Source organism: Parus major, chromosome 6, assembly GCF_001522545.3.
Source record: "Parus major isolate Abel chromosome 6, Parus_major1.1, whole genome shotgun sequence".
Taxonomy (NCBI): domain Eukaryota; kingdom Metazoa; phylum Chordata; class Aves; order Passeriformes; family Paridae; genus Parus; species Parus major.
The window spans coordinates 10,459,900-10,472,068 of record NC_031775.1 but is presented as its reverse complement, the minus strand read 5'-3'; the positions used below and the strand labels follow the sequence as shown (position 1 = coordinate 10,472,068).

The 12,169-nt window shown below is 39.1% G+C and overlaps 1 protein-coding gene across 2 annotated transcripts in view; it reads left to right on the top strand.

The window, feature by feature from the left end:
• The window catches only part of ADK (adenosine kinase), a 264,946-nt gene extending 253,302 nt beyond the window's left edge, over positions 1–11,644 (top strand). The window contains exon 11 of one of the 2 annotated variants that reach the window (XM_015632666.2): positions 10,471–11,644. In XM_015632666.2, coding sequence (XP_015488152.1) covers positions 10,471–10,595 — 125 coding nt within the window. In that variant the 3' untranslated portion in view covers positions 10,596–11,644. The remainder of the gene's footprint in view (positions 1–10,470) is intronic. The other variant, XM_015632667.2, reaches the window with a different exon arrangement.
• Positions 11,645–12,169: the final 525 nt, after the last annotated feature.

Genomic DNA, 12,169 nt, shown 5'->3' with positions numbered 1-12,169 from the left:
TCATGGCGGATGAGATAGGAAGCCTTGAAATAAAAATACTTACTTAGTGTCATCAGCACTTTGACTGACAGCCCATTTTTCCTGTCTTTACTACTCCTGGTTTATAAACAGCATACAGGAGTATAATAGCTGAGCTGCAGAGAGGGCATCAATCTTTGCTTGCTAGGGGATAACCTGTCAACATGTCCATGACTTACCACCCCTGTGTTCTGATGGCATTCTGAACTCTGTCAGATAAACATCCCACATAAACCCAGGCTGTTAGATGGCCATGGTATTGCTGTAACTGACCTTCTACAAACTAGAAAATGACCACATTATATGTTCCTAGTTGATTTTTTCTCAGCTAGAGGCACATCATTATTCTGATCAATAGTGTAGCCAGTTGCTAGTAATTTCAACATTAGTATTGGCTCATTTTTGAAATTTGCCACAGTTTGAATTGCAGCTACTTAAACAAAACCCATAAAAATAGGTATCACTCAGAAAAAATCATGGAATATCTCTGTTTTCTTTTTAATTCCCTACTTCTTTGTTTACCAATTTCCATTCAAAATTATTTCTTTGGAAAGAATACCCGCTTCTTTGCTGACATTATACATAAACCTGTTTGCATGTGTTGTCCAAATATAACCGTGATTATACTGTTTTCATTGTTTTAATTGCTATCCTTCTCTTGCTCTCTAACTGTTCCTCCTAATTTCATCATATATGTATTCTTATAGTACAGTAATGTAAATATAGTAATTCACATTTTCACCTGTTCCATTTAAAGGCAATCCAGAAGAAGACATAAAAGAATAAAAGCAAGGCAAAACATTGTATACTTGCTGTCATTTCTTAAATAACATGTAGAAGTGAAAATCCACTTAAAAGGATCAGTGGATGGAATTAAAAAACCCTCAGAAGTTTCTAATTAGACTGAAACAGGACCAGATTCCTTTAGCCTTTATGTCTCTCTTCCTGTCAGTGACACCGTCAGGGTTAAGGGAGCCTCAGTACACAGCAAGAGGATTAATATTTTGCAAAATTGGCTTTTAAAAGGCCTAATTTACCTCACCATAAATTCAGTGACATTCTGGACAGGTTTTGTAAAAAATAAACACCAAATAGATTACGTACACTTTAAAAAACAAACCTACTGTGTTAAAAATAGATTTTCAAAACCAATTACAAAGTTCCAGTTTTTTGCTGTAATAGCTATGGGACAATTACAAATTGACTTAACGCCTCAAAGCAAATCATCACCATTTAAAATACTTTGTCATGCCTACTATGCCTACCCTCATAACATTTCATTTTATGTTAATGTGTCATGTGTTAGAAAATCATGTAATGATAAAGAAAATGTTCATGTGGAAGGTTAGAAATTACTTTAATGAGTTACTATTACCTTGCTTGCAGACTGTTGGCAATATTTTTGTGTTATTTTAATGTATTCTGAGTAGAGACAGAGGCACTCGTCAGATTGGATCATCAAGAACATTCCCCTGGGAATCAGGGCAGGATATAGTCCCCTAAGAAATGATGTGTCAGATTAAGCTGATGCTATATTCACAGGAGATAAAACACCACACAATGAAATACAAAAAGCCCCTGAAATATATTGTCTATCTGACATCCAACGTGCCACATCGGTGGGTGCAAAGGACATGGACACAATGACCATGAGGACACTTTTCAGGCTGTGGTGTTCACAAGCTGGGTCCTCTCTCACTTACAGTTCCCCATGTTACATAACAGCATGGTGAAGTCTCCCAGAATTTGTTCGCTTCCCCCACACTGCAATGGGCTCGTACTTGAAGTGGGAAGATGGCAAGATTGCGGTAAAAAGGAATTAAAAAAAACCGAAAAACGTGGTCCCAGTTAAAAGCAGTGGTAGTAGCAGTGCTTGTGGGTTGATTTGGCACTGATCTCTGACCCAGTGGAAAGGGATGTTACTGTTATTGGTGATCAGTAAATTTTTGCTATCAATCCAGAACATAACAGGTATTTAAAGAGGCAAAAGTGTCACTGTATTAAAGTAGGAGCATTATGAATATAATACTAGGGTAGCTATTTCAGCCCACAAAAGTCAAGAAATTCACAGGCTGCCTAGCTCTTGTATTCCCACTGCACTGGGTGTTGCTTTTTGATTCTCTTTACATACTGCTGGCTTGGCTGTGTGGAAGCACACCTGCAAATAAAAATCTCCTGAGAGACTGTTGTTCTGCAAATGCAACTTCAAATCTCCTAACATTTGTGCATATGAATCTTGGCTATGAAGTAGTGTTCGAGCAACCTTTTCTTGCACTTGAATCTATGTTAAAAACGGAGTGAAGGATAGGACATATTATTCCATTTTATTGCTCTTAGAGCTTCATTATATCTATAGTAAAATAGTGCAGTTTTCTTCCTCTTATTCCTAGCAATAGGTATAGTAGTTGGCACCATTAAGTTTCAATACAACAGATGTGGTTTGAGGCTCAGAAACTTTCCACAGGTACTAATAAAAGAAGGCTTATTTCACTCTTCTGTCTCAAAAATTACTAAGAAGAATTTTAAATTTTGAAGAACACTTCTAGGAAATGCTTTTAGGAAAAACAAAGAGAATTATCAGCTTGGAAAGTATTGTTTTCAAATAGAGAAGATACTTCCAATGAAAATACCTGTTTCTTTTTTGGCACATGCAGTGCCTTGGATACTCCTTGTAAGCTTGAAGGAGTTTTTTTAATCAAATGTTTCCCCTGGAGGCTGCCGGAGACAAGCCTAAGGCAACCAGATTCTGGTCCTAAAGGAAATTTCCCAAAGCTCATCATGTGGACTTAAAAATGAAAAATAGGACCAAACCATGAGAAGTAATAACTTTGTTGTAATTTTTCTCTATCACATCTTTCTTGGAGCATATTATGGACTGAAATGGTTCTTTTCTTGGACAGTAAGATGCGCTGGGAAATTTAATAGAAGGGATATGCAACAGGTTATAAATTGAGTCCACTGAGGATGATTAATGTGGAAGGGTGTCAGAGTTTAAAATACTTCTTATATTTATAACAAAATATACCAAAACTCCAGCTTTGAGCTATTCCCTCTCAGAAGGTGGACAGTATGCAGTCAAGGCGCAGGGCAGTGATAGAAAAGCTCACATCAATCTAAGTAGGCTTCACCTCAGGGTCTGTTTTTTCAACCTGTGGCACAGCCTTCAGGAGCAAACCACAAGAGCTGCATACACTGTTCCTACTTGAATGAAGGCATCAAAGAAACGAGACTGCTGATTTTCCTTGGAGGGAGTTTCTGGTGGGCCTCAGCACATACAGGCCCTGGGAGCTATGATGACACCTTGTTCTCTGAGCTGCAGTGAGCTGGCCCAGTAGAGCCAAACAGTGGCAATCATGTGCAATGCAATGCAATTATTCAGCCTTGAGTAACTGATTCCTAATGGAATAACAGGGATGTAATGAAGTTTTATTTCTTTTTTTTAATTGTCACATTTCTGCAGAAATCTTTCATTAACATTTTCCACATGTAACTCTTTAAAGCTTTGGAGACTGCGTTCTTTTTTTGTTTTGTGTATTCAACACCTCCTCTCCATTCCAGGAAAAGGCTGCTAAACTGAGAACACTCCTTTCACTTATTCATAGTTGTCTAGTAAATGCAAAGTTGTATTATTTGCATGTGTCCATAAATGGCTGTATAACCTCAGACTGAGGAAGATGTAGACCCATCTGAGTGATCCTTACAGAAATTCAATGCATTGAAAATGTATTCATAAATAAAAAGAAAACAAGAGGGATAGGCATAGCAATACCAATATCACTGCATTTCTTAAATCACCCTTGGTTTAGTATTCATGCTACTGATTATAAAATAAGAAGTTTCTTGTACACAGGCAGTGAAATGCTTTTAGCACGTGACCATTTTATAAATAAAGTAAATATAGACTTCTGAAACATTTTAGTCGTGATCTCATGGTTTTGTCATTCTCTGGAAGTAAAAATATTGACATTTACCAAGCTGTTTGTTCCAGCTTTCTGGTCTCCTGCAGTTTATTTATATAACAACCTTATCGATGAGCCTCTTACTCAGCTCTCTAGGTTTAACTGAGTTGAGTCGATTTGCTACCACAGCTTCAAGTCGCTGTTACAGAACAAGCAAGACATCCTAATAAAGCTGTAAACGTGTTTACTCAAACATGCTATTGATTTTACTTGGAGAGGGAGAAGCTAGTGCTTAGCATGGTGTCAGGGAGGATGAATTTAACTGCAGTTTTTCATTGTCATCTGTCATGGTTGTGAAACACTAAGTGAAGCCACAAGAGGATAATTAGAATTGCCAGAAATTTAGCCCCTAAAATCAGTTAACCGCTTGAGATTTTTGTAGTTTAATTAGTTTTTATTAAAACTTTCCTCTAGTGGTATAGTCAGGAAGGATTTTCTAATGTTCTTTCCAGTGAGAGATTTCAAGGTTGCCACTTGTTAGATATACATCTTAAATGACCATTTTTATGGAGGGGTTGGTAACCTTTTTTCTCTCAATTGTAATTAGCCTGCCACTACATTTCTATATAAGCACAGAGCCATTTCATTTTAAAGGAGAGAAAAAGACACGTGTTTCTATGCATATACATTTGTAGTTAATAACATATATATACATGTATGGAATCATTTTTACAGTAAATTTTGAGAGAGAAAGTGCTAAAGTGCTTGAAGGTTGAAAGAAATATAGAGTGTTTGAAGATGCTTACATTTAATTTGTCTTATATACTGTAAGTCTGATGTGTCAGACCACAGTGCCAAAAGACATGAAAACAGAAGCCAAATCCCACCCTTAATCAAAAACGTTTCCATTTAGAATAGCCAACATTTGGTTTGATAGCAATGGGCAGGGCCTCTGGCTTACCACAGTTCTTGGCTGTAATATCCACCATCTGCCACAAAATTAAAAAAGGAGAAACCTCAGCATGTTGACGTACGGTCGTTCAGTGACTATATTGCAGAATCAACTGATGCCAACATCTTTTACAAAATCTAGGGTGGCTGGTTGGCTCTTGGCAGCAGCATTGCCAACCACCTGACTACTACTGACCAGGCTCGTGCTACATTACCCCGCTCCAACAGTGCAGAAAGACCTCAAAGAAAAGCCCCAATCATTTCAACTACAAGGCTTTACACTGACTTGGTAATGTTTCTTGAAAACTGCATCTTCCCACACTCCTGGCCTGGAGATCTAGTGGGATCACATAAAAAGAGATGAGCGTCCCAGCAGCTGTGATAAATTCTGTATATGAACAAGAGTGAAAAGGTTCTTCAACTATCCCCATGGTGGAATTTAAAAAAAAAAAAAAAATTAAAGTACAGTTCACAAATTAGGCTGTAGAAATTTTAAATACAGAAAAGATAAGTTGGCTAAGCTGGTCATGATCCATTTTGTGGCTGGGACAATTTTGATGGTGAGTGGCCTGGGTAGCATAGGTTATCTGCTTCAGGGTTCATTTGGAAGCGCAATTGTCTGGGAATATCACATAGCAAAGAGGTTTTGAGGAGGTCTGACTCAGGGTCAGCTTGTAGTTGTTTATAATTGATGTGTTTGATAATTGGATTTTTTCAGCTTTTCTCTCTTGCATTAAAAAAAAATATATAATTTTTACCATGGGCATTTTATAAAGGTTGGAAGTGTGAGAGAAACTGCAGAAAGACGAGTAGTGACGGAGCTGGGTGTCGGAGGCTATAAATGGATTTTCAGCCAGCATTAGTAATTAACAGTCATTAAAATTAATTGTCAAGTGTACAATTTGAAATGAAACATTTGGCTTCAATATGAGCTGTTTTTAAGTGTTGTTAAACCATTACTGGAGCAGACCAGAACTGTTTTAAATCTCCACTATCGGACTCCCACATCCCTGCCCAACTGCACTAGTGCTAAGTGTTCATTCAGAATTAGTACTAATAATCTGCAAATAAAACTTCCAAAGAAATCATTGATACCAGTGAAATTACCTTTGAAATATCTGTTTGATAGAAAATCAACTTGGTTCTCCTTTAGTCATTTTTAAGTGCTACTATTAAGGAGTAACAAAGTGAACACAACAAAGTTACAAAGTGAAGACAAGACCTTTTGTGTCAGTCAGTGGACTGTCTTCCTGTGTCTTCAAAGTTACACTGACATCCCCAAAGAGATTTGAGCTGCTCCCAGTGAGGGTCTTGGTTTGGGTCTGGCTGTGAGGCTCAAGCATCACTTTTGGCATTTAGCTTACAGGACTTTCCATTTGGTGGGGAGCACAGAAAGGCACAAAGCAACTTCACTTTTCCATCTCTCATTCTGTTTTGCAGACCTAACAATTACAAACACTGTTTTTGAGAATATGTAGCAAGGAAGCTGGAGATAATAAAGATTAACTCTCAATTATTTCAGGCACACTTTTCAGAGCAAAGTGATTCCAGAGTCGCTTTTTTTCTACTGTGCAGAAAAGAAGTAATTAAGAGCCAAAAATAGCTATTGGTGTGTTATAATCACTTCTATCATCTGAGAATGCAAATAGATTTTGTACCACTCCAAGGTTTAAAGCAACTTTTGAAGCAAAGTTGTCTTTTTTCTAGGATGATAAGTGGGATGAATTGGACGCAGTTTCAAAGAAATTCTCACCATTAGTAGGTGCAAGGTGGTTACTTGGCTATCCATGCCTGTGAAGGACAAAAGGCATCCCAACTCTGAAATACTCTGAAAGCTCACCAAGATGGCTCATTACATCAAGGTGGCTTCCTAGACATCCTACAACTGCCTTTTCCCTTACCCCATAAACAGTTAACATATTGGCTAACAGGGCAGAGGCAGACAGGAAAACCTCCGAGTTTGGCTCTTGCCTTTGTGTTCTAGTGTGACGAGAGTGGTGCACAATGCTTGCAGCACTATCCACAGCTTCAGCAGTGCAGAAATGCTACTGCAGAACAGCTGCAGCTAGGACAGGGTAAACAATATTGCCTGAAGTTGTTTTGGTAAAATACTTAAAGTGAGGCTGTCTGGCTGTTTGGTGTAGCCAAAATTTACTGCTGCTTTCTGCAATGCATTCCAGTGATAGCCAGGGACCAGTTCAGACCACACAGAAATGAAGTAGATGCTGAGCTACTCTAGTATGTGCCAGGAGGATCTAGGTCTGTGATCCCAGGCCTGTGATACAGGATCAGAGTTCAACCCTGTCCTTTTGGTCTCTGAAGTTGTAGGAGGAGTGTGAAGTAAGTCTGAAGCCATGTTCACTTACCTTCTTGCATTTCCAATCATGGTACCTTAAGAGATTACAGCCTTCAACTGCTTCTCATCTTCCCTCCACTGCCCTGCTCACTGGTGGGGCTGTTTGAGTGCTCACTAACCCACTTCAGTTCCAATCAGCTGGGTTAGCAGAGATCTCCTGTTTAACAGCTACTGTTTAAACTGATCTGGCTCGTTTTGACAGGGTATCAGGTTATACCAGCAGCAAAGCAGCATGGTGAAAAACAGATGGGGGAGTAACTTCTTCAGCTGGAACTCAGATCTGAATCCATGCCTTGAGAGTATGACTCATGGGGTTTGCATCACTGTGCCTTATACACTGGGGGAGGCAAACTCTGAATTATATTCTGACCATGTTGCTTTTTACTGCATTAACTAAAAAGAACATTCTGCAGCTAAGGCAGCCAACCTGATAGAGCTCTTTGCTTCTCTGCTCAAACAACACTGCTTTCTGGTGTTCCCTCGGGGTCTGCTTTGCCAACTGCCTAGTCTTACTGTGTGATGTAGTTCTGTTTGTGATATGTGTGTTTGTATTGTCATTCGATGCGATATTGTGTCAGATACTGCTATTTCCATTTCATCTATGAAACACATACCTTTTAAAAGAAGCTCAGCAGACAAGAGAATGGTTTGAGGGCAAACTCCCCACTGCAGTTTCTATATATCTCATATATGACAGCTGTACTTAATGTCATTTCTGCAACACTCTTAAATCACAGAGATCTCTCATTTCTATCCCCAATTAGAACAAGATGTTTTTTCACCTGACTCTGCTTTCACTTAGATCAGAATAAATAAGAAGTAGCTTCACTGAAGACAAAAGACTCATACTAACTTGAAACTACAGTGAGCCTGGGAGGTGATGACAGTGACAGTTTAGTTGGTATTGAAAAGTAATTCATGTTTTATGGTCCTTTGCTCTGTGGATTTTCTCATCTTCATGTATGTTTGATGCCTTGATCATAAATGTAGAGGATACTTGTTCTTCCTTGTATAAACCTCTCTCTGAATTCATGCTCTGCACAAAACCTAGCCCCCTGTTTGCCTTTGGAGACCTGCCCAGTGTATCTTCATACTTACTGAGTCAGAAATGGACTGTCTTAACAGCCTCATTTTACATATGGTTACAACTTGCTCTCAAGTTTTAACCACCCAGAAGCACACTGGCAAGCTCCTGCCTCCCAGGCAGTTTAAATTTAATGATTGACACCCTCCACGTATCCAAGAAAGTTTTTCCTAAGAATGCATGTTAATTTAATGGAGAGCAGACCATTTTCATCTCGTTATTCAGAAACGATCTGATTTCTGCCAGGCATGCTGTTTGAATTTCTCAACTGTTACCCAACTATTGCAGCTGGACCATCCTGCCACAGCTGTGTTGTCTGTCATCCCTGACTGCCATCAGTGATAGCACTCACAGCACAATTTCTTCCTGTTTCAGATTCTGGTCTTTGTATACTGATAACTCCTGTCTTCTTCACTTGTGCTTATGGACTTACCTTTTGTTGGTGAAGGAGTCATTTTTTCCCAGCTAGTGTCAGTCAATATCTGTGAAATTCTAGCCAATATGTAGTTCTCTAGAAAAGTATTGATATCAGAAACATTGTAACTTTTTTAACTAATCTGCCTACTCTATCAGTCATGACCAAAAAGCCAAGATAGATATTAGTAATTCATGAAAACAGGTCTTTTGCTCACCAGCATTATCCTTCATTAATCTAACCTTATTTTTCTTGTTTTACATAATATTTAATCTCCAAAGAGCAGACATCATTGCATAGGATGAAATATTTCTCATATCTTCTAAAATTACGCTGTAGTGTACCACAAAAGGAAATATTTAGGAACAGAGCACAGGTTAAATGACTGCATTACAATACAATGTGGAACCTTTTCCCAATAGTAACCCAGAAGAACAGAGAAAGTGACTATGGAAGCAAGCTAGCAAAACATATCAGTTTTAAATCAAAATTTGTAGTATGTCAAAAGTTGGTATTTATGAGTTTTACACAGTACTTAGCAGAGACTTGGTTTCAAGACTACATTTGTACTGTCAAGGCCCAAAGCCTGAGCATGACAGAAACTTGAAATGGTGGATGAAATCTTTAAAAAGAACATCTTTCAGCTTGCTAGAATTCTGATTTTCTTGGGCAAGTCTCACTTTCCTTCTGTGATTGGACGAAGAAGAGAGATACATCTGAAACATATTAAAAACAAGATAAAAGTGAATAAAATATTACCTCTAGAATGACAGAGTGGAGTTTTAAATTATACTAAGTTTACTTCTCACATCTTGAAAACCTCTTCCAAATTCAAAATACATATTTCACCTCTGCCGTAAGTTCTGTCATGCTTTTGATTACAATAGCTTCAGCCAAGACAAAATGCTTCAGAAATGAGGGACTCAATCCATAAAATTTCTGGTGCTGCTTGTACTAAACTTCTCCAATTACCTTTTTAGGACTGCCTACCTCTCCCTGTTCATTTAGGAGGTGCTCAGGTTTTCAAAGCACTCAGCTGCTGCTGATTCCTGGGTTTCCAAGCTGTTCATGCCAGGCTGTGGCAGCTGAAGCCATGAACCTCATGCCCCAATTCTGAGTGGCACTTGGTTCTCGGCACAGTTTGCTGACTGGGGAGGTATCTGCACATGCTCAGGGGTACCCACTGTTGCTGAACTTTTAGATTAAATGTCCCATTATCAAAGGCAACAGATGTCATCTAACTTTTCTCATCAGTAAAGATTCTTCAACTTCTTTGCACTGTGAGCACCTGTAACTCTGAATATAATGTTTCTCTATTACATGCCTTTCTCTTTTTTGGAGAAAAGCTTGCACACAGTTGTGCTGGGGCTGTAGATGTAGCCAGTAAGAGCAGAAGGAACTCTCTTCAGCGGGGAAAACTGCTTCTTTGTTTTAAAATCAGGGTTTATCTCTATAAAGAAGAGAGCAGGAATTCTGTTAAAATATTTTTGAGAGCGCTAATGATGATCAGTCTTGATAATCTCTAATTTACTGGAAGTTACCAAATGGAGACTTCACAAAGAAATAGCAGCAGCACCACTCAAGCCCTGCGGGTCACTCAAGTGCAATTCTCAGTTTAAACTGTCCAGGCTGCAGGGGTACATGCAGGCAAGCCGGTATTTCAGTGCTTTTCCCTGTAAACTGATACTCTCAAAAAACTAATCTGACCATTTTCTTCCTTCTCTTTCTCTCCCACTGTGTCCCATAGGCTTTCTGTCCCAGCTCGTCTATGACCGGCCAGTGACTGAGTGCATCCGGGCTGGACATTATGCAGCCAGCGTAATTATCAAGCGTTCAGGTTGCACCTTCCCAGAGAAGCCTGACTTCCACTGATAGTGGTGAATTGGAGGGATCAAGAGTAACTTCTGTGTTGCCATGGGATTGCTGCCTAAATTTTTCCTCCTTCCCTTTCCTTACCTTTCCAGTACCTGCATCAACGCTTCTGTACTTCTATTCATTGTATTCTAAACAAAATACATATTTCTATGGTGTTTTCCATTTCGTACATCTACCACGTCTCAGTAGTCTTAACTTTTGGGAGCAGTGCTAAGTGAAGCTTATTATCTCATCCATCAGGAAAAAGTGTTCTATTTACACAGTTTCCAAGGAAGTCCCATTTAAATGACACTGCTGATTAACGCCATTAGAATACTTCTGTTGAATTATCTAGTTTGTATCCAGCTGTGGCCAAATCCTATTCAACTTACATGAAATCAACAGACCTGACTTCATTCATAGCTAAACTTCATAAACAGGGGGTTGTTCTATCTATCTAGAAGAGTCAGACCTGTGTAAAGAGTGGTGTAAATGTCCCAGGAATTTCCATACATACTGGAGTGTACAAGATCTGACCATCAGATAGTCCAGCTTCCATGAAAATACATCAGTGTTTTGTCAGTAATTTAAAGACCTGATCCACAATTATATCTTGCATTCAGCCATCTTGCACTGATGGCAGTAGCTTTGGGTCTGGCCACTTTTATCTGTCAGTACATCTCTAGGTCTATAGGTACAGTCACTTTTTTCTGTCAGGTGAGCTAGCAGATAGGTACTTTCAGTGATTTCAGGGCAGATGCATGAGTTGGTGATGAAAATAAACATACAGATAGGTCCTATCTCCCTCATGTGTGCTTTCTAGAGGCTGCATTAAGGTACACATAATGAAAATGAGGTACAGAAATATTTATGCAGGATATATTGACAGGATATGCCAAATGGAATCTCTGAAACGCACATTTTTAAACTTTTAATTTACTTTAGATAATTAAGCAATATGGTGGATTTTGTTTGTATTTACAGTATTCAAAAAGGTGATCTGACACTGCATTCATTACTTTGCTATGTAATTTGATACTGATAAATAAAAAATTGTCATACAGTAACTCCTGGTTTTGTTTTGGTGTGTTTCTGTCTTTCTTCTGTGTATCCTGCTGAAATGGGAACAAGACATGGGTGCTTAATCCACAGTACATGCTAAATCTCCACTTGACTTGTTTTATACTTGACTTTCAGTGTCCAGGTGGGTGTCCAAGGCAGATCTCAGCATTAAGGAAAAGAAGGAACATTAAATTGGTGTTTGTACCACAAAAGAGATGAAAAATTAAAGGCTACTATTCACCAAAGAATGTTAAGTCAGTGCAGGGTACACACTTTACTGCCCGGGATGGAACAAAGGACGCACAGGGACTGAACGCTGTTATTGCAGTTTGTGTATTGGAAACCATGGGGAGGAATCAAGGCTGAGATCCCAATTCCCTTGTTTGGTCCATTGTCCAATCTGACACATGGAGCAGATTGCCTGGCGTGGGATTCCTGCAAGCTCATCAGCCAGCAACTTCTGCAGATCCTCCCGGGTCCATGGAACTGCAGCACCACAAGCACAGGCCCTGCTCCATGAGTCCCTCCGC